The sequence below is a fragment of the Neovison vison genome, chromosome 1 (assembly GCF_020171115.1).
Source record: "Neovison vison isolate M4711 chromosome 1, ASM_NN_V1, whole genome shotgun sequence".
Lineage (NCBI taxonomy): Eukaryota > Metazoa > Chordata > Mammalia > Carnivora > Mustelidae > Neogale > Neogale vison.
In genome coordinates this window covers 193,374,080-193,402,030 of record NC_058091.1, presented here as the reverse complement: position 1 = coordinate 193,402,030, position 27,951 = coordinate 193,374,080, and the positions used below count along the sequence as shown (strand labels likewise).

The window sequence follows — 27,951 nt, the reverse complement described above, 5'->3', positions numbered from 1 at the left end:
TCTGGCAGGGCGCGTGCGCAGAAGACAGTACGCGCCTGACGTCATTGAACGCGCCAGCCCTTACTTGTTAGCAACCTTAAGCGTCCGTAGTATCACCGGCCGCCGAGATGTACGAACTTCCGGTTGTCCGGGCAGCTGTCGCTACCGCTGTCGCTGCTGCTGCCCCTGCCACCTGCCAGGGCCGGGACTCAGTTCAGGATTTGGTCACTTCTTCGTTTTCCACTGCGCCCATGGTTCCTCCTGGAGCCAGGGCGGCGGGCCCGGCGGCTCCCGCGTGGTGAGAGGGCGGTCGGGGGGACGATGAAGGTCCGGCACTGCAGCTCCTGTCTCAGCCACCTCTTGGCCCTCGCCCTCCTGCTGCTGCTACTGCTGCCAGGATTGGGAGGGCCTTTGGCTTTGCTGCTGAAGGCGGCCGAGGCCGCTCCGGACCGCGGACAGCGGACCCCGCCACCCCTGCCCCCAGGCCCCACCGCGGCCCAGTCTCCTGGCCGCGTTCCGGCAGAAGCCGCAGGGCCGCGGGGCGCTGAGGGCGGCAATGGCAGTAGTCCCCGGGCGGGGCTTTCAGCAGACGACTCCGGAGGGAAGGCGGGGGAAGAAGACTCAGTGGGTGGGAGCCTTGCTGTGAGCCCCAACCCCGGCGACAAGCCTATGACCCAACGGGCCCTGACCGTGTTGATGGTGGTGAGCGGCGCCGTGCTGGTGTACTTCGTCGTCAGGACAGTCAGGTGAGGCAGAGCCTCTTGTGAGCTTCCCCTGCAGACCTGAGATGGGCTGCCTGGTGACCTAGCAAGGCAGATTTCTGTGACCTGGCGTTGCACTTGCTTGCCCGCGTTATCAGGGATGCTTGCCTGAGTGCGATTGTGATATTTATCTTTAAAAGCCTGTGGTACCAATGGAAGAACTTAAACCACCAAGTAGTTTCTTTCATTTATAAATTATAAATTTATACCTCACCTCCAAATCTCTTTACCTGGCTCAAAGGGCACACTTTCCTTGAAGACGAAGCAATCTTGTATTGACCACACCATCTTCTACTACTTTTCTCTTTCTACTCTATATATTGTTGTGTACTTTGTCATTTTGCTTATCAGAATGCAAGCCTCCTAAGGATAGGATTCCTATTTGTAGCACCTGTGAGACCTAGCGTTCTTTGTAAAATACTCTCACGTATTAGAAAATTAGTATTATTTATTAATAGTACTGCAGAAAGGCCTTGCGAATATTTTGTAAAACTTGTAAAATTAAAAATTAAAAAATTTAAGTTTATAAAATTAAAAATTTTTAAAAATTTATAAAATTTTATAAAACTTATAGGAAAAGTTATTCCTTATGAGCATTTTCTCATATTAGTCTTTAATCTGCCATGTAAGTGATTAGATTATAATATATAAAGTTTACTACATTCCACTGGTTTTGACCTGGAAAAAGTAACAACTTCCTGTGGTTCAGTCTATGTCTGTACCCCCATTAATCGGAAACATTTAGCACTCATTTTGCATGGCACGAAGTACTTCAGTGCAAAATGTTAACAATTGCATGATGAGATGGGAAACCTATACAGTAAAAGAAGTTGAGCATATTCAATTTTAATATTGGAGCAAATATTTAATACCTAACAAAACTAAATATATGACTTCAAATATACAAAATTTTGAATTTGTAAATGGATAAATTTGATATTTCATTTACCAAAAGGCTTTATAAAATGAATTCATCTATAAATAATAGTTCTAAGTCATTCAAAAGTTTAAATTTACAAAATTAATCATTTTGAGCCTGTTCTTACTACAGAATGCTTGATTATGGAATTCTTTAAATTTCAGATTTCGAACATATATGATGACTTAAATGACACCTTTCACCTTACCTGTGAGGAAAATGACTCAGAGGAATAAAGTGATTTATCTGTTGTCCCATGTTGTCTGATATCTTTTTTTTTTAAGACTTTATTTATTTATTTGACACAGAGACACAGCAAGAGAGGAAACACAAGCAAGGGGAGAGTGGGAGAGGTAGAAGCAGCAGACTTCCCTGCTGAGCAGGGAGCCTGACGCAGGGCTTGATCCCAGGACCCTGAGATCATAACCTGAGCTGAAGGCAGATAGATGCTTAACGACTGAGCCATGCAGGTGCCCCGAGGTCTAATATCTATGATGATAAATTCCAATGTTTTTGAATGTTTTTCCGTCTTTTTTCCCCCTTAACAGGAAGTCTAGGTCTGACATATGCTCAGCCTTTGGATTAAGTAGACCAGGTCATTATGTTGTTTAAGTACTAGGTTATGAATACAAGTAAATGATTGATTGCCACTTATTATTTTACTTAATGCCATATAAAGCAGAAAAGGGGTTATATAATCAAATTAATGACATTTATTACTGTTATCAGTCGCCTTCATTTGATACATTTTTTATTACTGAAGTAAAATTGTTTTATGACATCAATTATATTTAAATATTTCATGTAGTAAGATTGACTTGGAAGAAATCTATAATAAGATTATAGGGTTGAAAATCTATATAATGTTATTATTAAAGTGGCTTAGATGGTTACTATCTTTCTGAAGAGCTGACATAGAGCCAAAACATCACTATTTGTAGAATTCAACCAAGAAAAGAGCTGAGGGAGCACTGTTGAAGTAGTTTTCACCTCTTGTGGAGTTTTGGTGTAGTATTAAAAAAAATAAACACTAGTATTTGAGAAGACTATTAAAGTGTTCCTCCCTTTCCCAGGTTCATATGTATGTGAACCTGGATTTTATATATTTCGACCAAATAACATATTGCAAATGATCAAATGCAGGAAAAAATATGAACACCTGGCTGTTTTCCTTCTTCTATATAGTTTTATTGGTTTAAGCCAGATATTAAAGGAATTTGAGAAAGTCTTTATCAGTGCTGTTATCCACCTTTTTCAGTCTTCTTTTTGACAAGTATATTTTTTGTAAAAAGTTATGTTACCATGTAATGGATTTATTATTTTAAATGATAAATATTATAAAGTTTCTTAGGTTTAATATATTAACTATTGATATGTGTAATCCACATATAAAATAAGTTCTCTGGAGTTTGTAGTAATTTTTAAGAGTGTAAAGGAATCCCAAGACCAAAACATTTGAGAACCACTGGTGTAAAGAATATTATCTAAGCTAGATACTATTGGATACAAAGCCAGCAAATCCAGGTCCACTCTCTGTTAAAGGGGAAGTGAGAGCATGTTCATAAAGTGTTAAAGACATAGCCACGATATGAGACTTTCTTCTTGATACAAAGATTAGAAGAAAATTGAAGGAGACATTATTTTTTCACTGTTACTTAATGCTATATCTATAGTTCCTCTAAAGGTCCATAGTTCCTTGAATATTATGTTTTTTATACTTATAAATTATGGGTCTGATGATAACTTTTTTGGGGATGATTCTTATCTTTTCATTTTGCTTCTACCTAGTTTATAATCTTACATATAAATGTTTATTGCCATTGATTTTCTGTCTTTATTTCTGTAAAGCTTGGAAGGGTACAGTCTTCAGTCTGATTCCATTGGATGACACACTAACATATTGCATGTTAATAGCCAAATTCTGAACTTTGGCTTAAAAAAATGCACATAATCAGTTTAACCAGCATCTAATATACTCATTTATTCATTGTGAACCATTATCTGATATATGAACATTTAGTTCAAGTATTAAATTTAGGGTTGAAAATCTACAATAAGGTTATTATTTAAGTGGCTTAGGTGGTTACTATCTTTCTGAAGAGCTGACATAGAGCAAGACATCACTGTTTGAAGAATTCAGCCAAGAAAAGAGCTGAGGGAGCTACCTGAGTGGCTTCCTGATGTTCCAGGCTTTATTGATGCTAACAGTGTTTGGGCAGTGTTGAGAATTCATACATTTGCTCCAAGATTATGGGATGAAAACTATTTATTTTGATGAATGCCCATTTTGACTCCCCACTTTGAAAGTACCTCAAACAGCTTACCAGCATTAGTTTATTTGTGCCGGGGAGAAAGAATGGGCAAAAATAATTTCCCTAACTCTTGGGTGGTAACGCTGAGAATATTTTATTTGTAAAATACTTGAACTCCATGAAACTTAGAAGTTGTTTTGTTTTAATCTAATTCAATTATAATGAATATGTGACTGGAGATGATAATAATTCATTTTGAGGCTGAAAATATTCCAAAAAAACCCCTAGATTGTCTCAGTAGAAATTGAAAAATATATATGGAAAAGAGTAGGCTTCCTAAGATTAAAATATATAGTCTTTATGAGAAAAGACTCCTTCTCTGTCTTATTCGGTACTATATCCTAACTGTTGAACCTTATGTACAACATATGATAGGCACTGAATAAGTAGTTGTCTAATGAATGAATATTCTTTTTTTTTAATATTGTTATAGGTAGGTGGTATAGATTTGGAAATTTAATGGTAATTGCTTCTTATTGGTAGAACAAAGAGGAATGAAGATCTCAATTTATAATACTTACATTTCCTTCCTCTGTAAGACTTATTCTCACAGTAAAATCAATAAAGCAAGAAAAAAAATGACAGGGTTATTATTTTTTTAGCAGGTATTTGATTATTTTAAAAGCAATTTTGGTATAACTTTGTCAAGAATGGTCTTGCCTTAAAAACAAGGAATTAGTTATTTTTTCATGCTGTGGCAGTGATGCTGAAATCAATGCTGTATTCAGTATGGTGTATTAGGAGACCAAGACTTAGATTCCAGTCCTGACACTTTTCTCCTCTCTGATTTTAGCAAGTCACTTAACCTTTCTAGTTTAATATCTCTTGATGTAAAATGGGGAGGGGGGAAGCTATATAGTGAGATGAGCATGAAATTTAGTACACTAGCCTTCATTCAGGCAGTAAGTATTTATTCATCTGCTCAGAACTGGGCATTGGGGATCCAACGTGAGCGAAATAGATGTTTCTGCCTCCATGGCACTTACAGACTAGAGGAGCAGAGAGACACTAATCACACAATCAAATAGATAATAAAGAATGTGCAGGATCTCTGGAAAAGTAAAAAAAAAAAGTCAGGTACTATTAATACTTAATGTTGTACTTAATGTTGACAAATACCCAATACTAATTTAATTTTAATGGTTCCTAGACCTATAAGCTAAGGCACTAAACTAGTTTTTTTTTTTTTTTTAAGAACCTTACTTTGTAACCGAAACATTATTTTTGAAATTTTACTTATCATCATGCTATCTAACATGTGTTAGTTATTTATGTACCAGATACAATGCCATGTACTTCATGGGCATTTTCCATTTTAATACCTGCCAAAAACCTTCAAAACAAATAATACTATTCTTGTAAAGTATTGAAGTATTACAAGTATTCTTGTAAAGGTAAAGAAATAGAGGTTAAATAATTTGTCTGAGTGAACAGAATAGGCCTTGGCAGAACTGCACTGAAATCCAGCCCTATCTGAATTTTTTTAACATGCCTATTTACTATACTGCTTTCTGTGATTACTTAAAGTCACCAATTTAAAGTGATACTGCACATAAGGATGACTAGCTTATTTTCAGACAAAAATCAAGTGAATATTATATGCACAGTACCTTTCTATTTAAAACAATGCTTTTGTGAACATTAAAAAAAATTTTATTTTTAAAAAGTGAGCTAACCTTAGCCTTTATTGATAGTGTATCTCTGCCAACCTGAAATAATTTAGCGTTCTATCTCAACCCCTACTTCCCTTTCCTCCGTCAGAGGTTTTCTTAATTTGTTAGACACAGTCAGGGAGTAGTGATATTTTACAGCAACTTCTATTAATCTGATCATACATATTTCTACCTCAGTTCCTCCTGGAGCAATTCATTATTGAATTATGAACGTGAGATTGGTAATGATATCTTTTCCATCTGGTTGCTTAACAAGAATCTCCATTACAGAATTTATTTTCTTATACTCCCAGAGGACATATGGTTTCAGCACTACTTATAAAATCATAAGACATCAATAGAAATCATTCACTTTAGGCAAAAACAGGGAATACTTTGACTACTTAACATTTATGTATTTACTCACTGCCATTTATTCAGTAAATACGCTTGAGCGATTACAGTGTGCTAGGGGTAGGCCCTGTGGTAAGAACCAGCGGTGCTCGAGATGAGAAAAACCTTTGCCTTCTTGGAACTTATATTCTGTGTGTTAATACATCCTTGGAAAGTGGATTTTTCTCAACAAGTATAAATTGTCCTGGATTGCCATCATTTGTTCAGCAAAGTAAGATATATTCAATGTTTTATATAGAGACTCAGAGCTTGGAAATATATTTAACAACTATACATTCTTAAATAATTGATATTCTTTGTACAGATGCAACTTACCTTCCCTAACCATTTAGTCATACTCTTAAAATATTATGAAATGCTTATGTGGCTTTGTGGTCAAGTGCCAAAATGTCAAGGTGATTATGCATCAGTGCTATAAGCAGAATCATTGTGAAATGAAGTGGCTGGAGAAGACGCATAGAAACCCTGTGAGGACAGAGGCTATTTACTTATTTTTTACCCAGGACTAAGCACAATGTTTGTACCTAGATATCTGGTAAATGAAGTAGGTTTGACCAGACAGAGAAAATAAATATTTAGGTAGGGAAAATAGTTACTAGGTTTTTCAAAAGAAATAACGTCCCTCATCCATCTCCTGTGTACTTTTCCTTTCCTGCTTCCTTCTAATTAATATTAAAGGGTTAGGTTACTGCTTGTATCACTCACTATTTTGGTTAAACACATGAAACAGTCCTAGATAACTTAACTAAGGGGGATATTTTTTAATCTCAAAAAGTCAAAGAGTAACTGAAGAGTTAGGTTTTGGTAGTAGGTAGGAACTACAGCAGTTTAGGAGGTAAGAAACCAAAACAGAAGTTTCTTTCCACTATATAAATGTGCAGTGGTTTTCAGTCTTTTTGTCTCTCAGTTCAGGAATTAAATTCCATGGAAGGAGAAATAAATTTTCCTTACCTCTTGGCAGAGATGCTTGCAATCCTAATTATTAACTCACCAGACTGTGTTTATTGTGGTACAGATACTACCAATAAAGGAATATGAATGTAAGCAGGAGAAGAATACAGTTACCAAAAACAAGAGGTGTTTACCTCCCTGATCCACCTTTGCTCCAGGTTTCAAGAAAGGATATAAATTATTCATACCCATCTTGATATATATATATATATATATATATATATATATATATATATATATACAGCAGTTTAAAGTACAAGTTCCTACGATGGGCTAAAAAAGTCTACTGCAATTTGACCCTCAGTTGGTAGTCACTAATCACCTTCAAACTACCAAGTGTTCTTTATTCTACCAGAGGAGTCATTATTCTGAACAGTTTGGCTGCATTTGTTACTTATCATTTAATTTTTGAGTTATTTTTGCTGCCTTGACCTCTTTTTCATTATGCTGTCCCAATCCCATTTCAGTGTAGCCTGATGAGCAGTCAGATTCCCTGAGTTCTAATCGTAGATTTACATGAGAGTATGCATGCTGTATGTCCTCATGTGAATTAAATGGCAGATCTAAGGTTCAGCCCAGGTTTTGTAAAATAGAGAAAATGATAGGATTTATCAGAAAGGATTGTTTCAAGAATCTATACAAAGTACTTAGTACAGTTCTTGGCACATAGTAACTGCTCAATGAATTTTAGTAGCAATAATGACTATTATTTTTTTTTTCATTACTATTTTCTGATCTCTTCCACTGGTCTTGTCTCTTTTCTCCTGGAATGATCTTGGCTTCAGGGAGTGCTTTTAAAGCTTGTCTCTCCACTCTGTTTTTCTACATGTGATAATAGGACTTTCTCTACTTAAGCAGTGTTCATCAGGTATAAAAGTAAGGGAGTTAATTTATTGGGGGTATTGGGCCCAGGGCAACCCTTCCCAACCTTTTTCATGTCATGCCACACTTATAAATTGATATCCATGTGGGGTGAGTGTTTGATAGTATTTATCCTGTCTCTGTCCACTTTGGACAACCAAGGGCTAAGGGGTTTTTTGTTTTGTCACATCAGTAAATCATTTGCATTTATGGTGCAATCGTTGGGAGAATGTTTGTAACGTGCTGAATGTGGACTATGAAGAAGCAGTTGGAGAAGTTACTATTTTGGCTACCTTTAAGTTCAGTCAAATTATTTCATGATAAGTTTGCATGACTATTATGTCACTTAATTCACTGTTCAGGGTACCAGATAAGTTTGAGTGACGTAACAGTCTGGGTATGGGAACTTAAAGGATAACTAAGGTGTTGTATTTTTCCTCAGGGAGCTTAACATCTAGTGGAAGAGTATCACTACTTTTTAACATCTAGTGTATCACTACTTTTTGTGATAAGAAATTGAACTTTGAGGAATACAGTTGCAAGAAGTTAAGCTAGTTGGGAGAGGCTGGACAAGGCTATTTGGACAGTCAGTTAATACAGCAAAAACTATTAAATTTGTATAGAAGCCTGGAATCTTTATTCCTAATCAACATGAATGATCTAAAAACTCTCTCTATAACTGAATCTACTTTTCAGTCGGCCTTTTCTCTTTGGATATGTTTTAGTCACTCTTAACAATTTTGGCTATGTTGTCAGGGAGAAGTATTGAATAGGAGGGGGGTGATGTACATTTAAGAATATAATATTGAAGTATATTCAAATGTTGGTAGTAGGAAAAGAGCCAATAAAAAAAAGAAATATTGAAATTAAAGGAAAGGAAGGTCCTTGAGAAGACATGGAAAGAAGGAATCTAAAAAAATCCTATGTGGTAGGAATAACATGGGTGAGAGGGAAGAGATATCCTCCATTGCAGAGATATCCTTTCATTTGCTTCTCTAGTTGCTGCAGTCTGGTTTCTACTTATACTATTCTGATTTTGGGGTTTTTTTGTTTGTTTGTTTGTTTTATTTATTTTTAATTTGAGAGAGAAAGTGAGAGGGAGAGAGCTTGAATGGTGTGGATAGGAGCAAAGGGAAAGGAAGAAACAGTGCTGGGCTTGATCGCAGGACCCTGGGGTCATGACCTGAGCCAAAGGTAGACACTTAACTGACTGAGCCACCCAGGCTGCCCTCCATTTCTGCTATTCTCAAAGTGCCCTAGCAGGAGATAATAACTTTATCACATCAGTTTAATGGACACTTTCTTATCTTTCCTGTAGCATTTGATATTTTATCATTTCTTTCGGCTTCTGATTTTCTTAACTCTTCCAGTATTTATTCTCCATGTTATCCATGAACATCTTTCTCCACAGACCCTTCTTCCTATTACTAGCGTTTTTTTTATACCTCTGACCTGGAGAACAGAATCTGCATCTTACTCATCTTAGGTCCCTAAAAGCCCCTGCCCTGTTTCTAGAAGACAAATATTTATTAAATGTTTGTGGAGGAGAATGACTTTCACCTCTTCTATATTTGGGTGTTCTCCGGGTGCTTTCCTTAACTCTGCAGTTTAACTGGCCATGTGTTCTGAGTATTCCATCCAAAATTCGCTTCTTTAATAACCACCTCTAAGCTATTGATTCCTTTCTTAGTTTACATCATTTATGTCCAGCCAACTTTTACTGGAAATACTATTGAAACTCATAAAGTTCAAATCAAACCATCATTTTTGTCCCCAAACTTTCCCTGCACTGTTCTGTAAAGGTAAATGGTATCACCATATACATGGTTTCTTGCACTGGAATCCTGAGCCACCCCAAGTCTCCCTTTTGTTTACTCTTTGCATCCACTCAATGGATGTGAAATGAAAATGAAAATACAGTTTCATTTTCTAAATAGCTCTTGACCACAGTTACCACTTGGCTAGCTCTGTTGATACCACATTCCTTTAGGATCACATCATTTGGCTACTCTGTTACTATCCTAAGTTATTTCTTCACCCCTAAGCCTGTCTCCCTTTCAACCCACCATCCTCACTAAACAGCTAGTCTTCCTTCTGAAATGTAAATCTGATCATGCTTACACTTGTGCTTTATGGCTGTACAGTATGGTAGTCAACTAGATACATGGGAACTTTTAAAAACTCCAGTACATTAAAATTGAATTCAGCTTGTTAGATGCACTAGCAACATTTTAAGAACTCTGTAAACACATGAGTCTCCTGGCTGTCTACCATATTGGACTGCATAGTATAGAATACTTCCATTATCACAGAAAGTTCTATTGGGAAGTGTTAATCTATGGCATCTGATAGGATGAAGTTCGTATTATGTAGCCTAACATTTAAGGTCCTCCTCAGTCTAATTTTTTTTCATTATTTTCCATGTTTATTTTGTTCCAGTCTCAAGTGTGCCATATTTTTATGGAAGTGCATTTTTTAAACAGAGTTTACATGCATTTATCAAAACCTAGATGTCTTTGAAGGTGAAAATAAAACATCAGTTGTATCAAAAAACCTCTGTGGTCCCAGAAGACTTTGTTGTCTTGGTCCATTCAGGGTGCTATAACAAAAGTACCACAGACTAGATGGCTTATAAACAACAGACATTTTCTTCTCACAGTTCTTGGTCAGAAAGTCCATCATCATGATACTGATGGATATGGTGACTGGTGACAGCTTACTTTTTGATTCATAAACAGTGCCTTCCAGTTGTAACCACATGTGGTGGAAAGGCAGGGGGACTTTCTGGGGCTGCTTTTATAAGGGCACTAATCCCATTTATGAGGACTCCACTTTCATGACCTAATCACCTCCCAAAGACCCATCCTCCTAATATGATCACCTTGGGGGTTCAGTTTCAACATGAATTTTGGAGGTACACAAATATTCAAGCATAGCACCAGTATAATGGCAGTATTTCCAGTAAACTGTAATAGTTGATTCACTTGTCTGCCCTCTGTACACTATTTATTCCTTAGACCTTTTTCTAAAATAGAGTTTCAAATGTTTCCTAAATAAATAGCTGAAGGAAATAGGAACAATGTATGGAAAAACTAAAGCAAAGCATGGAAGTGAAGATCAGAAATGTGAGGTAGTTGGTGCAATGGGTATTAACATCAACTCTGTAATAATCCAGTTATTTTAATTTACTTCACATACTTTCTATATTTGAAGAGCTGTGGACTCATGATCTGTGGTTCTCCAGAAACATCAACTGGGACTGTTTAAAATACATAAATATAATGCACATATTTACCCGAGATAATATGCATTATGGTTATCTAAGATAACTGCAGTCATCAGGATGGATTGTAAGTATAACTGGGAGATGCATTTGCTGGTAACTAAAAAGGTTGGATTTGGGACAAACAGGGGAAACTTGTTTGAGATGCCTCCGGTTAGTTACTACAGAGTTTTCCTGAAAGTGAAATAATCAACAAATGTGAATTTTGAAACTTTAGTACTAATATTCAAATGGTATATATCAGCGCACTTCACTAGTATACTTGGGCCAGTTGTTAAAGTCAGTATCTGTCTTGATTAGTTGATTTTTATGTCTTGCAGTTGTTAAATAACTAAATATCTAGTTGTTAAATAGCTAAATATCTTGAATACCTCTTCAAAGTTTGAGTTGTTTTATCATGATCTCCATTGCCCATGTTTGTATATATCTTTTATATTACAACATTTGCCTTTAATTTTATTTTTGGTAAAGAAACTCTCAAATCTATATATATATATATATATTTTCATTTTACTTTCGAGGAGGTGAAGTTTTTTCGATTCATTTTTTTTTCCAATTTATTTATTTTCAGAAAAACAGTATTCATTATTTTTTCACCACACCCAGTGCTCCATGCAATCCGTGCCCTCTCTAATACCCACCACCTGGTACCCCAACCTCCCACCCCCCCCACCACTTCAAACCCCTCAGACTGTTTTTCAGAGTCCATAGTCTCTCATGGTTCACCTCCCCTTCCAATTTACCCAAATTCCCTACTCCTCTCTAACGCCCCTTGTCCTCCATGCTATTTGTTATGCTCCACAAATAAGTGAAACCATATGATAATTGACTTTCTCTGCTTGACTTATTTCACTCAGCATAATCTCTTCCAGTCCCGTCCATGTTGCTACAAAAGTTGGGTATTCATCCTTTCTGATGGAGGCATAATACTCCATAGTGTATATGGACCACATCTTCTTTATCCATTCATCCGTTGAAGGGCATCTTGGTTCTTTCCATAGTTTGGCGACTGTGGCCATTGCTGCTATAAACATTGGGGTACAGATGGCCCTTCTTTTCACGACATCTGTATCTTTGGGGTAAATACCCAGGAGTGCAATTGCAGGGTCGTAGGGAAGCTCTATTTTTAATTTCTTGAGGAATCTCCACACTGTTCTCCAAAGAGGCTGCACCAACTTGCATTCCCACCAACAGTGTAAGAGGGTTCCCCTTTCTCCACATCCTCTCCAACACATGTTGTTTCCTGTTTTGTTAATTTTGGCCATTCTAACTGGTGTAAGGTGATATCTCAATGTGGTTTTAATTTGAATCTCCCTGAGGGCTAATGATGATGACCATTTTTTCATGTGGCTGATAGCCATTTGTATGTCTTGATTGGAGAAGTGTCTGTTCATATCTTCTGCCCATTTTTTGATGTGTTTGTTTCGTGTGGGTTGAGTTTGAGGAGTTCATTATAGATCCTGGATATCAACCTTTTGTCTGTACTGTCATTTGCAAATATCTTCTCCCATTCCGTGGGTTGCCTCTTTGTTTTTTTGACTGTTTCCTTTGCTGTGCAGAAGCTTTTGATTTTGATGAAGTCCCAGAAGTTTATTTTCACTTTTGTTTCCTTTGCCTTTGGAGACGTATCTTGAAAGAAGTTGCTGTGGCTGATATCAAAGAGATTACTGCCTATGTTCTCCTCTAAGATTCTGATCAAATCTATATTTTTAAAATTATTTATGCTCTGTCTTTTCTCAAGCATGAGAAATAAAATAAAAAGCTAAAATTGGGTTAAAAGTTACTTCTTGATAAGTTGCATTGCTCAGTATGATATAAAACAGCATGAAAAATACTTCAGTCATAAATTTGGAATCTTAAAGTCTTTTTCTTTTTTTTTTTTTCCCAATTTATTTATTTTCAGAAAAACAGTATTCATTATTTTTTCACCACACCCAGTGCTCCATGCAAGCTGTGCCCTCTATAATACCCACCACCTGGTACCCCAACCTCCCACCCCCCCGCCACTTCAAACCCCTCAGACTGTTTTTCAGAGTCCATAGTCTCTCATGGTTCACCTCCCCTTCCAATTTACCCAAATTCCCTACTCCTCTCTAACGCCCCTTGTCCTCCATGCTATTGGTTATGCTCCACAAATGAGTGAAACCATATGATAATTGACTCTCTCTGCTTGACTGATTTCACTCAGCATAATCTCTTCCAGTCCCATCCATGTTGCTACAAAAGTTGGATATTCGTCCTTTCTGATGGAGGCATAATACTCCATAGTGTATATGGACCACATCTTCCTTATCCATTCATCCGTTGAAGGGCATCTTGGTTCTTTCCATAGTTTGGCGACTGTGGCCATTGCTGCTATAAACATTGGGGTACAGATGGCCCTTCTTTTCACGACATCTGTCATTTTCTTAAGAAATCATTTATGATTTTCTAGTCATTTCTCAGCGATCTTTACTGTTATTTTCTTTAATAAAATTTTTTCCCCCTGTAATAAAAACTAGGCAGAGACTTGGCAATTCTCAGAATAACATGAAGATACAGAATCTTCTTAGGAGATTTTGGTTGGCACATAATGTTATTCTTTGTAGCCAAATTGTGTTGTTTTTCTAAAGTAAAAAATATTAAAATATACTTTGGTTTGTCTCTAGTTGATATTTTAATTTTACTTATTCACTGATTTTCTCAGTAATATGACAAAAGATTGAAAAGATAAAAAATAAACTTCCTGTACTAGTTAATTTGCATACAGATGTGTACATGTGTACTATCCCACGTAGGCTTATATTCCTCCAGTTAATGTGATAGTTTTAACCTTCTTTTATTACCCAAGTCTGTAAATGTCAATTCATGTTAGCAACATACTACATTCTGAATATTTATAACCTTATGTTATTATGTATACACTTTTTCTTTCTATTAGGCATAATAGACACACACCTTTAATTTATATGGGCTTATACAGAACTTTTATAAAGTTTTTTTAAAAACATGTTACTCTATTCTCACCTCTGAGGTAGATGTTTTTATAGACATTGGAATGGATGTGAGAGTCTGAATATTTTAATCAGGGCAATATAGGTTATGCTGAGGCAATAAACTATCTCAGTCTCAGTGGCTTAATGCAGTAAAAGTTTATTTCTCCTTTAGAAAATTCAGCTGCAGGCTTGGGTTGTCAGTAGTTCAGCTGACCTTGATTTTAGGATTTTACCATTTCAGCCTAAGCCCTCCACAGCTGTCAGAGCTTGGTAAAAGAGACTAAAGAATGTACAGGGCTCTTGACTGGTTTAGCCTAGAAAGGAGCCTAAACTGTATGAAGAGCTGGAAAGTAAGAAGGAGTGGCTTCTACTTTTTACTTTCTTAATAAAAGTTAAGTAATTTAGTAATTTAGGGCTACTGTGACCCGTTATTTCCTTTACTATGTATGCCTTGCAGCCTCTTCATGAGCTAATCTCCATCACGGCTTCAAATTGTCCCATGTTCTTCTTTGCACCTATGTGTGTGTTTTCTTCTACATTGATTTCCTATGGTATATATTCTAATTGGCTTATCTTTGTAGACTAGGCTACATCATCCATCATAATCCAATCTAGAGACTGACAAACCTTAGAAAAATTGCCTATCAGAGGCAATTTCAACCACATCAAGTTGTGTGTGGTTCTGCACTGTAGAACACACCATTAACTGCTGTTAGCCATTCAAAAGAGCTTGTAGGCAAAGTAATTTTTCTTCGAGAGGCTAGGGCTAGCGGACATGACAGGTCCCGTGTTGGGAGGCCTTGTGCATTGTTCTAATGTTGAAATCTTATCTCTTTTAGTGGTAGAGACCAGCTACACTTTGACTGAAACACCTAGGACTTCAGAGTCCAGTTTAAAAACAGTTGTGTTTATGAATTTGGGCTGCTGAATCTCTGAGGAGAGAAAAAAATGAAAAGGTTATGATCTAGATGGAGATGAAACTACTGGGTTACTAAAAAAAAAAGTGTAGAATGAAACTGATAAACTTTAGTGGACTTTTTTTTGTGGCACTATATTATTTTATTGAAAACTGTAAAGAAAAAAAGTGATTATTTAGAATGGGGGGATTGGTAATAGAACCTGCCTAGAAGATTCTTAAAAAGAAGAAAGTTAGAAGCAAATACATATTTGAGTGTTGAAAGTTTGGCAACCTAACTCAGAGAAGCTAAAATGCTAAGCCCTCATCAGTTAGGAAGTTTTTACCTATAAGAAATGCAATTTCCTATTAAAAGTGACTTTAACATAGGACATAATTTGTTGTTGTTATTTACTTATGAATGTGGGCAGGCTAAGAGTTGGTTCAGTGATTTTGTAAGATTATCAAGAATTATGGTTTTTTTTTTTCCATCCTTTCCCTCTATAAGATGGCTATCTCAGTTTTAACAAGTTTGTTTCCACAAAGTGGTGTCTCAAACAGGAAAGAAGAAGGGGGCCTGAAAAGAGGCCTTCTCTTCCTATGTTCTTTTTTTTTTTTTAATCAGGGAGAAAAATCTTTCCCAGAAACCGCACTCTAGAGTCATACCATTCTGTCTCATTTGTGTGAACTACTTTTTCTGCTCAGCCCTAGACAATGACTGGCAAAAGGAAAATTATATTTTCATGATTGGTTTACACCAATTATTATGATCATTATGTATCTCTTAGGGCTGGGCCCAGTTGCTCTCTAAACAAAATCATGATACTGATAAAACCGAATAAGGTTTCCTTTTGGATAAACAAAAAGCATATTCTGCTGCTGTGATCAAAACTTAGAGATGGTTAATCAGAACATAAATGCACTTGTTAATGCAAATAGCTGCCAGGTTATTACTTTTACTATGAAAGAATGAACCAGAAAATGTAGTTCACTAAAATAATATATTCATTTTGCTGTAATGTAAGGTCATTGTTTTAGGGATCAGAAGACTGTTTTGGTAGCTGATTTCGTGACCTCAGTTAAAATTACTTCGATTCATTAGGAAGACAGTTTTGCTTAATGTTTAAGATCCCAGACTTAGGAGTCAAGTGTCTATGTTGAATCCTAGCTCTACCATTTACTATTTCAAGTTTAATTTTTTTCTAAGCCCTGCCTTTCTATGTTAAAATGAAGGTTTTTATAGATTGTTGTGAGGATTGTATCAGGTAATGCTTGTAAGCTGCTTGGATTAGTGCCTGACATATGCGCATACTAGGTAAAAGTTAACATTATTAGTAATTTTGTATGTCTAGAGTTGCATTCGTAATATATTTTGGGGGTTTTGCTGTATTTTTTGGATACCTTTTCATATACTCTTTGTAGTGTTTTATATGTAGAGGTAGGTCTGACAAGGTTAGAGATAAGGTGGGATATGGGGAGATTGTAAGAGAAATCTGCTGGGAGCAATGGTTGATCATAGAGTAGGAGGTGAGGTAGAATGAACATTGGAAATGCTGATTTGTAAATAGGAATTTAAAGTTGGTTGGTAGGTGTGCCTGGGTGGCTCAGTTGGTTACGCATCTTCATTTGGCTCAGGTCATGATCCCAGAGTCCTGGGACTGAGACCCATATCGGGCTCCCTGCTCAGTAGGGAGCCTGATCCTCCCTCTCCCTCTGCCTACCTGTACCCCTGCTTGTGCTCTCTCCCTCTATCTCTCTGTCAAATAAATAAGTAAAATCTGAAAAATAAAAAAATATAATAATAAATAAAGGTGGTTGGGAAATAATTCCATGCTGAATTCTTAGAAGTGTAGGTCAGAAGAATTATCAAGCTGTATATCCTAAGCTTTAGTACCTGAAAAGTATACTAGGAAATCCATGAAAAGACCAAGGTGAGAGGTAAACAACAGGGTTATGTGCTCTGCCCTCTCCTACAGGACACTTCCTAGCTAAGTTATATAATACTTATTTAGGATTTATTTCACGTATGGCTGTCTACCACTATACCATCATATAGAAGAAAAGTCTAAACACAGGAATTGATTGTTATGTACTGAATTATAGGGAACTGGATGAGAAAAGGGATCGATCAGAGAAAACAACATTGTAGTATTCTAAACATAGATGAATATGCATTTGATTTTTTTTTTCCAAAGTTTTGGGTGTTAGCAGTGAACATTTTACTGGAGATGAACCGTGGCAGGATACTTCGTTGGGAGAGTCTTCTTTTCAGTGCTGCACTTAGTCAGGGTCATGATAGTGACAGAGCTTGATAGCTGATGGGCCAGTAGAGAGGACCGAAGAATAGTTATGAAAACAAGCCAAAGGAATTTTAAAAAAGCACAGTAGCCTGAGAACTTCAACATGGGATCAACAGCTCCTGAGAGCATTACGGTTTTACGTCAAAGTGGAAAAGCCATAATAATCTTGAGACATCAAAAAGAATAAAATTAACTCATTTATCCTGTATGGTAAGGCAGTGATATCTTTAGCATTGCCTATAGTTACATTCAAATACCAAGAATTTAAAAGAAGGCCAAAAAAAAAAAAAAGAAAGAAAGAAAGAAAGTCCTTTTGGCTTTTGAATGGATAAACTTCAATTATTTAGAGTGTAAATGAAGTATAACTACCTTTTACAACATGGTAATTGTATACCCAAAAGATAAAAATGAAACTACTCAGAACAGGGTGAAGGTTGAATATAGGTGGTTCTAATTTGGATATGAGAATCACCTGGGCTTGACTTAAACATACCAAATGAGTAGCTGAGAAGTCCTGGAGTGAGTGCATGTTTAATATGTTTAATTATTCTAGTCCTTTTTTTTTTTTTTCTGTCCTGAGCCAGAAGGATGTTATCCATATTATGATTTAAAAATTGTGATGAATTGTGGAACACTACATCTGAAGCTAGTGATGTATTGGCTAATTGAATTTAAATTTTAAAAAATTAAAAAAAAATTGGCTAGCTCCTGTAGGTTTTGCTGTGGTGTATTTTTGGAGATGTTGTTCTTTTCAGGCTTCTCTTATCCCAGGGGTAATGATTAACATAAAAATTGTAGGTTTTGTTGTTATACATAGAAAACACAATATATATATTGTCAATCCATATATTTTAGTTCATTTAATAGATAGTAGGCATCTGCTTTATGCCATTCCCTGTGTACTGGGGGTATAATGGTGAGCAAAAACACCTGCTCCCATGAAACTAAGTCTAGTAGGAAAGACAAAAAGGTTACACAAAAAAGTATGCAAGTGTATCATTTATAAGTACTTTAAAGGAGATGTACAGGGGTGCTGTGGAAACCAATATTAGGTGTTTATTTGTAACCTAGCCAGGTGGATTAGGGAAAACTTCTCTAAGGAAGCTGGAGCTGAAAGGTGAATAGGCATTAACATGGCAATAGCGTAGTGTGTGGGGAAAAGTGTGAGGCCAGTGACAGAGAACACATGGCCATTATAAGGGAACACAAGTTAGAAGTCTTTGTGGCTGGAGTGCAGGTGAAGCAGAATGTAGAGGAAACGGCAAGGTGAGGCTAGCAAGGTAAGTATGAGCCATCCTATGTTGAACTTTATAGGCCATATTACACAATTGTTACTCCTGAACAATAGGAAACCATTGGAGATTTTAGAGAATGGAGGGGAGGTTAGAGGGTGACAGAGCAGATAGAGGTACACAGGTATTAAGCTATATCGAGTCAAGGTGATTGATGATAGCAGTGATGAATACTTTAAGTGAATTTGAATGATGCTCAGGAAGTACAATCAATAGGACTTTGTGATTGTGACAGCCCCGGAGATACACTGATCAGACTTCCCTTTAAGAGATCCTGCTGCAGGAAACATAGTTGACTGACAGCCTCCAGCTGTCACAGCTTTGGATCCATCATTGTATCCATGCCAGGGCCATAATTCTTAGGCCTTTTCCAGCCAGTGACTGAGTGTGGCCAAACCTGGCCATCCTGATTAACAGAGGACTCCTTCCTTTAATGGATAATCTTTCTTTGCCCAGGGACATCCCATTGGCTGGTCAAAACTTTTTCAGAACTGCATTGTAGTCTACTGCTCTTCCTACCCAACTATTCTTTCTTCCCACTCTCTTTCATAGGCCTTAGGCCTGCATTAACGTTCATAGGATCTCCTCTTCTCCTTTTCTCTCCCTCTATCTTTGGAGACCTTCCCGCTAATAAATCTCCTATGATCTATCAGTTTGCCAGGGTTTCCTGCTGTAACTGGATGACTTAAACAACAAAAATTTTTTACTTCACAGTTTTAGAGGCTAGATAACTGAAATCAAGATATTGGCAGGCTTGCTTCCTTCTGAATGCTGTGAGTGAATGTTCTGGACTGAATGTTTATGTCCTACCACCCACCCCCCAAATTCATATGTAACTGTATTTGAAGACAGGACTTACAAGAAATGATAAAAGTCACATGAGGCCATAAGGCCTGATGCATCTTATAAGAAAAGGAAGAGATACCAGAGCTCTCTCCCTAGACACACAAAGAAGAGGTCAAGTCAGCACATATGAAATGGTGGCTGCCTACAAGCCAAGAGAAGCCTCAGAATGAAACCTGGTACCTTGTTCTTAGACTTTCTAGCCTCCAATATATTGACAAATAAATTTCTGTTGTCTAAGCAATCAGTTTTATGGCATTTTGTTATGGCAGCCTGAGCAGATTAATAAACAAAGTTCTGTTCAAATTTCTCTCCTTGGCGTGAAGATGGCCATCTTCTTCTCCACTTGGTATTCTTTCTATATGTGTGTCTGTCTGAAAACTTTCTTCTTTTTCTTTTTTTCCCCAACATCATACTGGATTAGAACCAATTCTGATGACTTTATATTATCTTAATTGACTGTTAAGACTTTATCTTGAAATAAAGTCATAGTCTGAGGAGCTAGGGGTTGGGATTTCAGCATATGAATTTGAATAGTTCAGCCCATAACATAATCTTATTTTTTACTGGTTTCTGCTTCTTGAAGAACTTGAAAAGACAACTGATGGATTGGGTTTTGGCAATGGGGAATGAAGATGAGAGAGGTATCAGATTAAAGTATTTTTATATATATGTATTCAGTTGCGTTGGATTTCTTGATAAATTGTAGACAACTAAAATTGTGGCTCACTAATTTTTATTTGTATTATGTTATAATGGCAACGTAATTAGTTGCAAAATCATTCTTGATCATTATTTTATTGTTTTCCCATAAATAGCTAAGACAAAACTTTTTTATCAGTTTTTTATTAGTTTATCACTTTTTTATCAGTAGTTATACTTTTAGTTATTAAGAATTATTCTGCTTTATCATAATGCCTCTCAGATAGGAGAATATGTGTATATAAAATACCCAGTAAATAATATATTCCTCAGTTTAGTTTTGAATGTGTTATAGAAATTAAGGAGTTAAGGAAATTAAGGAATATTACTTAAATCTTTCCATACTTAATACCCTGTAGGCTTTCATTTAAAAGAAAGGAGAAAGAATAAAACCAGATGGGCACAGCAAGTTATATTGATCAGTTTTCTCTCTTTCATAGAGTAGTAAAATGAAATGGAGTTTTATTCTGTTGTGTTTATTTTATGTGGCCTCATACATTTTTACATAAAATTTTATCAAGCTTACTTTAGCAGTTCAGCTTTATTTTTATACTGTAGCTTTTACATGCTATTTAAACAGAAATAATTCTTACCAACCTGAATATAATGGAACATTGAGGAATCTACAACTATATTAGAAAGCTGTTTGAATAATAACATGATTATTTGCAATGGATCTGATCAAGATCATTTACCTGTGCATGCCATGTGATGAGTGAGTATCACTCAGTATTATCAACCATATAGTTATTTTCTTTTGCCCTTTTAATCTTCCATATTTTCCTCTACACATTTATAAAGTCCCTACTTTTTTGTTAAGAGCCAACAAAATTTGTTTTCATACTGCAGTATGCATTTACTATGTGTAATAGAAAAAGTGTAATATCTATAATTATATGTGTGTAATTGTCAACACACGTAGACAAGATTGTCATGAACTTACTGAAAACATTCATTTGTGAGAAAAGAACTATAGCTGTTAAAATTGTCTGATTTTAAAAGCCCTCTTACACCTTTGTTTAAAAAAAAAGGCACACTGCATATTAAAAAGAATAGTCTTTTTACTTAAAATTTCAGTATACTTTTATTATTTTATGTTTGTATTTTATGTTTAATATTTATTATTTTAAGTAAATAGCTCAGTAATTTTGAAGCTTTACAGATGTTTTTGACCCTCCCTGAGAAAAATCACTGCATATGGATATATTTGATGTTTTTATACTCAAGTTGCTATCACAATCATGTAGCCATCAGTGCCTAGATCTTTGGATTTAGGGAACTTTTTTTTTTTAGAAATTGCATTTCAACTTTAAATTCTATTTAACAATATACAGTTGTTTTTTTTTTTTTTTACTTGACTTATTCTTGTATGAATTAGTAACATTTACTAAAATGCTGACTTCATTTAAATTGAACTGCATTCCCCCACTTACTTGGTGCCTAACAGCGTACTTTCTGTGTCTATGAAATAGGTTCTTGTTTTTAAAGAGCTTAGGAAGCTCTTTATGTTTGGAAGATATTATTTTATATAAATGATTAAAGGGGAGTGCAAGCTAGAATAACAAAGTGCTCAAACCGATACAGTCAGACATTTACACTATACAAAGAGAGAAAACAGCATTGCTTGCCAGATTAGCCTCTCATTGAAAGATTGGGAATTCATTCAAGAGAGGATGAAGACCTTGGGAGAGGAGAAGAATGTCAGCTGAGATAAAACTGCAATAGTCCTTAAGGTCTATATTTGTATCCTTCTCTTTTTTAAGCCTTGCCAGAGTATCCTGTGACTGGCAATGACTAGGATATTGACAGATTGACTACTTGGTGTATATGACCTGGAAGGATCTTATTTTTTTCTGAAAATAAGTCACATGACATTAATTTCTTATTTGTTTACTGAAAATGAGAGAATGTTTGAAAAGCCATATATGGTGTAGAAACTTGAGTGGAAACCTGGCAAAAGGGAAGAGGAGAAATCCTAACTCTGAATATCCTAACTTAGATTGCCAAGTAGCTTTACTTACTCTTATGTATTAACTTTTTTAAACCAAAGAGTGCTTGAAGATGTTATTCAGGTATGTGGTTCAAAAGGACTTAAAATGAACTGTAATTCCCCAGACCTTTTTATTCCTTCTTCCTGGGTCAGTATTTTTCTTAGTTTTTCTGGGAATTACTTTCAGAAGTAATTCTGTTGTGTTTATGTGGCCTCATACATTTTTACATAAAATTACATTTTACATTTTTCATAAAATTTTACATAAAATTTTTACATAAAATCACTGGTTGGTACACTGGAGCATCAGCCAGATCTGGTTCACTGACCTATTTTTTTAAGACCTATGAACCAAGAATTTTTTTTTTTTACATTTTTGAAGGATTATGAAGAATTAAACTAACAACAAAAGATTAAGGTGACTATGGGTGGCAAGAAGCCATATGTGGTCTTTAAGTCTACAATATTTATATTTGATCTTTTGCAGAAAAAGTTCAGATTTCTGATCTACATAGGGTGTGTGTGTATGAATGTGTGCACACACACATACATACAAACATGCACATATATATGTACTTGTTAATATATAGCTTATACTTCTTATTGCCATTATTTAAGTCTTAACATTAGTATTAACTCTTATACTGGTTGCATTTGTAGTTTTAAATACTGAACTTAAACCTCTTGTTTCCTGTCCCATCACCTTTGGGTAGACATATAGATAGATCTATAGGCAGTGACAGGTGGAAGCTTTTTTTGGGTTTTATCCAGGCTTAGTATAATTTTCTAAATTTTCACCACTAAGACCAGGTGCTTCACACTCAGAAGCTAGCACAATGCCTGATGCTTAATAAAATTCAAATATCTCTTGAGCAAATGTTTGTGTATATCTGTGTATTACATGTATGTATGTGTAGGACAGTTTTCTCCCAGGGGATTCCCATAGTCACATTTGCAGAAACTTGTATAGATAGCTCTTCAGAGTTGGCCCGGTAGTCATGGTATTTGTTATCACACTGTTACATCAAATAAAGTGACCCAGAAACATACATTTAAGTAAATTTTCATGTTGTCACTTACTGAAATATCTTCTATTTTGTTCTTAATCTCCCATAGATATTTGTGTAAAACATGTTTTCTTGTGTGTGGATTTTAGGTTATTTCATTGGAGGTAACTTGGGCACTAATTATAGGGTAGGATTTGGAGCACTGAGCTAGAATATGATATCACTCAGACCCTGAATGAATATTTAAAGAGCATCTGAATCAGACACTGCTACAGAGTAGTAATAGAGTGGTGAACAAGACATGCATAATTGCCCTCATGGAACTTGGTGGGAGAGAGGCAAATGAACACTCAAATAACCGTATACATAAGCAAATATAAATGCAGATTGAGGTGAACACTTTGAAGGAAAAAATCAAGTTATTTGAGTTGTCTAGAGCAGTGGTTCTGAAACTTTAACATGCATCTTACTAATGAGAAGTGTGTGTTAAAACATTAAAACATGAGTTTGTGGGCCTCAAGGTCAAAGTTTGTCATTTCCTAGGTCTGAGTGGGCATAAGGATTTCCATTTCTAAAAATTATTGGTTGATAGTGATTCTGCTGATCCAGGAAACCACACTTTAGGAACCACTAATCGTGGTTTTCAGCACATTGGAAAAACTTGTAGAACTTCAACAAAATATTGATGCTTAGTTCCTTTTCTTTGGAAACTCTGAACTAATTATATGGAAATAAGGACTAAGTATGAAGCTTTTTAACATACCCAGGGTGATTCTGATGTGCAGCCAGGTTTGTAAGCTACTTAGTGCAGAATTTGAACATGTATATACATAATAGTTTTCTTAGTGAGGCAGAAAGTATCAAATCTTGCCCAGTAGTAAGAAGGCATGAGGAAGGTAGGGAAAAGGCTGGAATAGAAGGCTTTCGTAAGTATGTGGTACCTTAAGGATTTATCTGTCCATACCATAAGCTGCTAGAGAAGAGAATAGGTCAGACAGAAAAAGTGGTACAAGACAAGTAGGATAGATTTTGTTTCATAAATAATCCTAGATAGTAAATTGTTTCCATTTCTGAAATGCAGTCATTCTGATACTGAGTGCCTCTGATGTCAGCAACCGAGGGATTATTTTGTAGTTTATAAATAAATATAAAGTAAGGATCATCAATGCTGTATTCAAATAATTTTTATTGATCAATATGTTCCATTTAATAGGATGAGAAGAAGAAACCGAAAGACAAGGAGATACGGAGTTTTGGACACTAACATAGAAAACATGGAGTTGACACCTTTAGAACAAGATGATGAGGATGAAGATAACACTTTGTTTGATGCCAATCATCCTCGAAGGTAAGTAACTGTTGGGCAGTTTCATTCCATGAATTAGGGAGGCAAATCCTGGATAACTAAATTGAAAAAATAAAGTAAAAAAATACAGTATTTCATTTAGCAGTTTTTATCCTAACAGATTTTATTCGTTTCTATTTCATGATGTTCTTTGTGCTATCCAACCGATAGTTCACATTGCTTTGCTGAAATAGGTTTAAGTAATAGAATACCATTCCAGAAAGAAATCTGTGTTAATAGATCCCCTTGCAGAGCTTTGTCCTTTTAACTGCTACGTATTCAAAGTAATATGTAGTAAGTCTTTCGTGTGTGTGAGAGAGAGGGAGAAAGAAATATTAGTAAAATTGGTTTTCTTTTTGCATTCTGAAGATATTTTGATTTTAGTATGTGCTCTTTTATTTGTAAATCATACTTTCACTCAAAATTGTGGGACTGATGGTCTGCTAGTTTTGCTGTGGTATCTATTCCCAGATCTGTTCTTGCTGAGTGTTAAGATCCTTCCTAAGAGATTTGCATAAGCAAAATTACATGGTTATAGACTTTGTTTCAAAGCAAATGGAATAAGGAAAGGAGGTAGTAAAAATTCCACTCAGTAGGGAAAGACATGTTGGAATACAAGGGAGACTATTTGGCTAAAGGAAAACTAGAGTCCACAATCAAGTACAAGAAGTACCATGAGTACAGAAATCTTGGGTTTTTATACATGCAAGGTTGGGAGGATCAGCTCTGGCAGGACATAGGGATATGCAAGCTTTCGTTGTTGTTGTTGTTATTTGTTTGTATTTGAGGGAAATATGTGGAGTTTTACAATCTGCTAAAGAGTTTGGTATTACCCTGCTGTTTTTGGAGAACCATTGGTATCGTTTATGTGGAATGTATGTAATCAGATAATCAGATTTATGTTGTGGAGTAATACTTCTTGTGCTAGTGGAAGTTGGCCTAGAAAGATGAAGGATGAAGAGAGACCAGGGAATGTAGGAGGCACATAAAGAAGGGAATGATTTCCATGAGATATAATTACCTATAGTTATCTTTTATTTTGCAGCCTGCATCATCAGACATTTCTCCAGTACTTATCCCTCTCTTATGCCCCACTTTTCATGAATTTTGTATTCTGATAAGGAGCTAGACATTAATTAGGGTTATATGAACAAAGTATAAGGTGATATGAGAATTTGTAGTGGTGACATAGAACAAATAACCAAAAACTAATGGTCCAGAGAAGCCTCTTGTATATGATATGTTAACTGAGACCTGAAAAAATGAGTAAAAATTAGCAGAATTAAAAGTGGATATAGGGGTGAGGGTTGGAGAGAGAACGGTAGGTACAAAGTACCAAAAGCCAAAGAGAATATAGAGTATTCGAGGAACTAAAAGAAGTTAAATAGATGCTATATTAATATTTATAAGAATAAACGATTGAGTGAATGAATAGTTTTTGAGCTTTAAATGCAAAAATAAGAGTGGGTAAGGCAGAACAAAGAATCAAAAGACAGATCATGATCGATGGCAGTCAGTGAGAAGTCACTCAATAGGTTATGAAAAGTCACCTGGAAAATTTTAAGACAGGGGAAACGTAATCAAAGTTCTGTTCTGAAGCTTGCGTAGATTGAAGAAAAGCAAGACAAGAAGTAAGGCAACCAGGAAGACCGGTGAGATGGTACAAGTACATGGGGTGACTGGCACAAGTTCATGGGGTATCCAGTATCAGAGCAATAGCAAGAGAAATAGAAAGGAGTAGACTTTGAAAGGTATTATGAACACAATTTAGTAATTATGTTTGGGGAGTAGAGGAGGGAGAAATGGCTATAATAATGGAGAAGCATGTTTCAGGGGTAGTGATAATTATCAGTGATACCAATGATAATTGATAATGACATCTTCAGATTTTTAGTAGTTTGACCCTGTATACTTAAAAAAAGGCTTAGAAAAAAAACTTTAATATAGATATGTTTAAAGTAAGAACAGTAAATAAATGCTGCTTACTTACTCATTTATGCATGCATTCATTCATTCATTCATCTAAGGAATGAATGATGGAGCAGCTATTTATATAGCAGCTGTTGAATGTCTGACACTGATCTGGCTACTTGGGATACACTACAATCACAAAATAGAAAAGAAAAAAAAAATCCCGACTTTGTGACACTTAACTTCTAGTATTGAAAAGGTGAAATTAGGAGATTGACAGTTCATTTTTATTTTCATTTGTCCTTCTATATCCTTCTATGTTGATTTTTTCACATAAATATGTGATCTTTTCTCAAAGATCACATATTTATGTATTACTTTAGAAACAAATCGCCTATTTAGGAATATTTTCAGAATTTCAGAAAGTTATAAGAATAAAAATAGTACAAAGAATATCCTGTTGTTCTTAAATCTAGATTTACCGACATTTTACTTTATTTGTTCTCTTGTGTGCTCTTTTTCTATCTTTTAATACAGATACAGAAGAATGCATATTCCTCATTTTATATTTACCTAATATTCTGATGTTTCCTTATAATTAGATTCAGATTATGCATTTTTACCTGAAATACTGTATAGATCATGATATGTCTTTTTCAGGGTATCCTCTCTGGAGACCCACAGTGCCCTTCTTTCTTTCATTAGCAGTAGTAACTTTGATGCACCTGCTTAAGGTTTTCCCAGTTTCTCTAGTATGTTACTATTTTTTCTCCATTGCAACTAATAAGAGGTTTTAACTTCATGAAAATAATTGTTTTTATCAAAATTTTCCCCTAAGTTTAGTCTTGATTCTTGCCTGCCTAATCTTCACTGTGAGAATTGTGAAATAATAATTTTCCAACTTCAACATTTCCTTCATATTTACCAATCAGCGTTGATATTGTAGTGTAAGCAAGATCTCTCCCTCGTTCCTTCTGTTATTTATCTAACTATTGACATTATGGAGTCATGGTTTTTCTCCCTTTTCAGTGGTTTAGAATCCATTCTCTCCTTGCCAGTGAGAGCCTCTTCAAGCTGGCTTCTGTGCCCTTGTGACTTGCTTTCATTTTTTTAAAGCAGTTCCTTACATTCTGGCCTAATAAGATGTTCCAGACTCATTTTATACCTACCCTGCCCTAGTGGTAGAATTAGCCATTTCTCCAAAGAGCCTTGGTTTCTTTGAGTGGCCAAGTGAGCTCTTCGTTACTAGGGTGTGTCCTTGCTTCTTGGCCCCTTCAGCAGACAGGTCTGTGAAATGTATGTGTATGTGCACATACACATGTGTGTCCATGCACATGCATATTCACATATGTATGCATACTTTACATAGTATTACTTCATACCTCCCATTCTACCTTGCTGGTCTGTTGCCACTGTGTTCTTGCCTTCTTCCTTTTTCATAGTGACATTCTCTTTGTTCCGTCATTAGAGTGACTTCCACTAATCTTTTGGATCCCAACATCAGCATTTATTCATTTACTCAATTCTGTAATAAAACTAATACGTTTCAAAATTGCTTT

At 35.8% G+C, this 27,951-nt stretch overlaps 1 protein-coding gene across 1 annotated transcript; it reads left to right on the top strand.

Moving 5' to 3' along the window:
- Positions 1–117: 117 nt before the first annotated feature.
- FAM174A (family with sequence similarity 174 member A) lies at positions 118–24,488 on the top strand. Its single transcript, XM_044264952.1, has 2 exons — positions 118–725; positions 24,350–24,488. The coding sequence occupies exons 1-2, from the start codon at positions 301–303 to the stop codon at positions 24,486–24,488; spliced, it is 564 nt and encodes a 187-aa protein (XP_044120887.1). The 5' UTR covers positions 118–300.
- The last annotated feature ends 3,463 nt before the right edge of the window (positions 24,489–27,951 follow it).

Coding starts and splice junctions, on each gene's coding strand:
- FAM174A (XM_044264952.1), top strand. CDS start 301: ATGAAGGTCCGGCACTGCAGCTCCTGTCTCAGCCACCTCTTGGCCCTC. Junction 726..24,349: donor TTCGTCGTCAGGACAGTCAG/GTGAGGCAGAGC, acceptor TCCATTTAATAG/GATGAGAAGAAGAAACCGAA.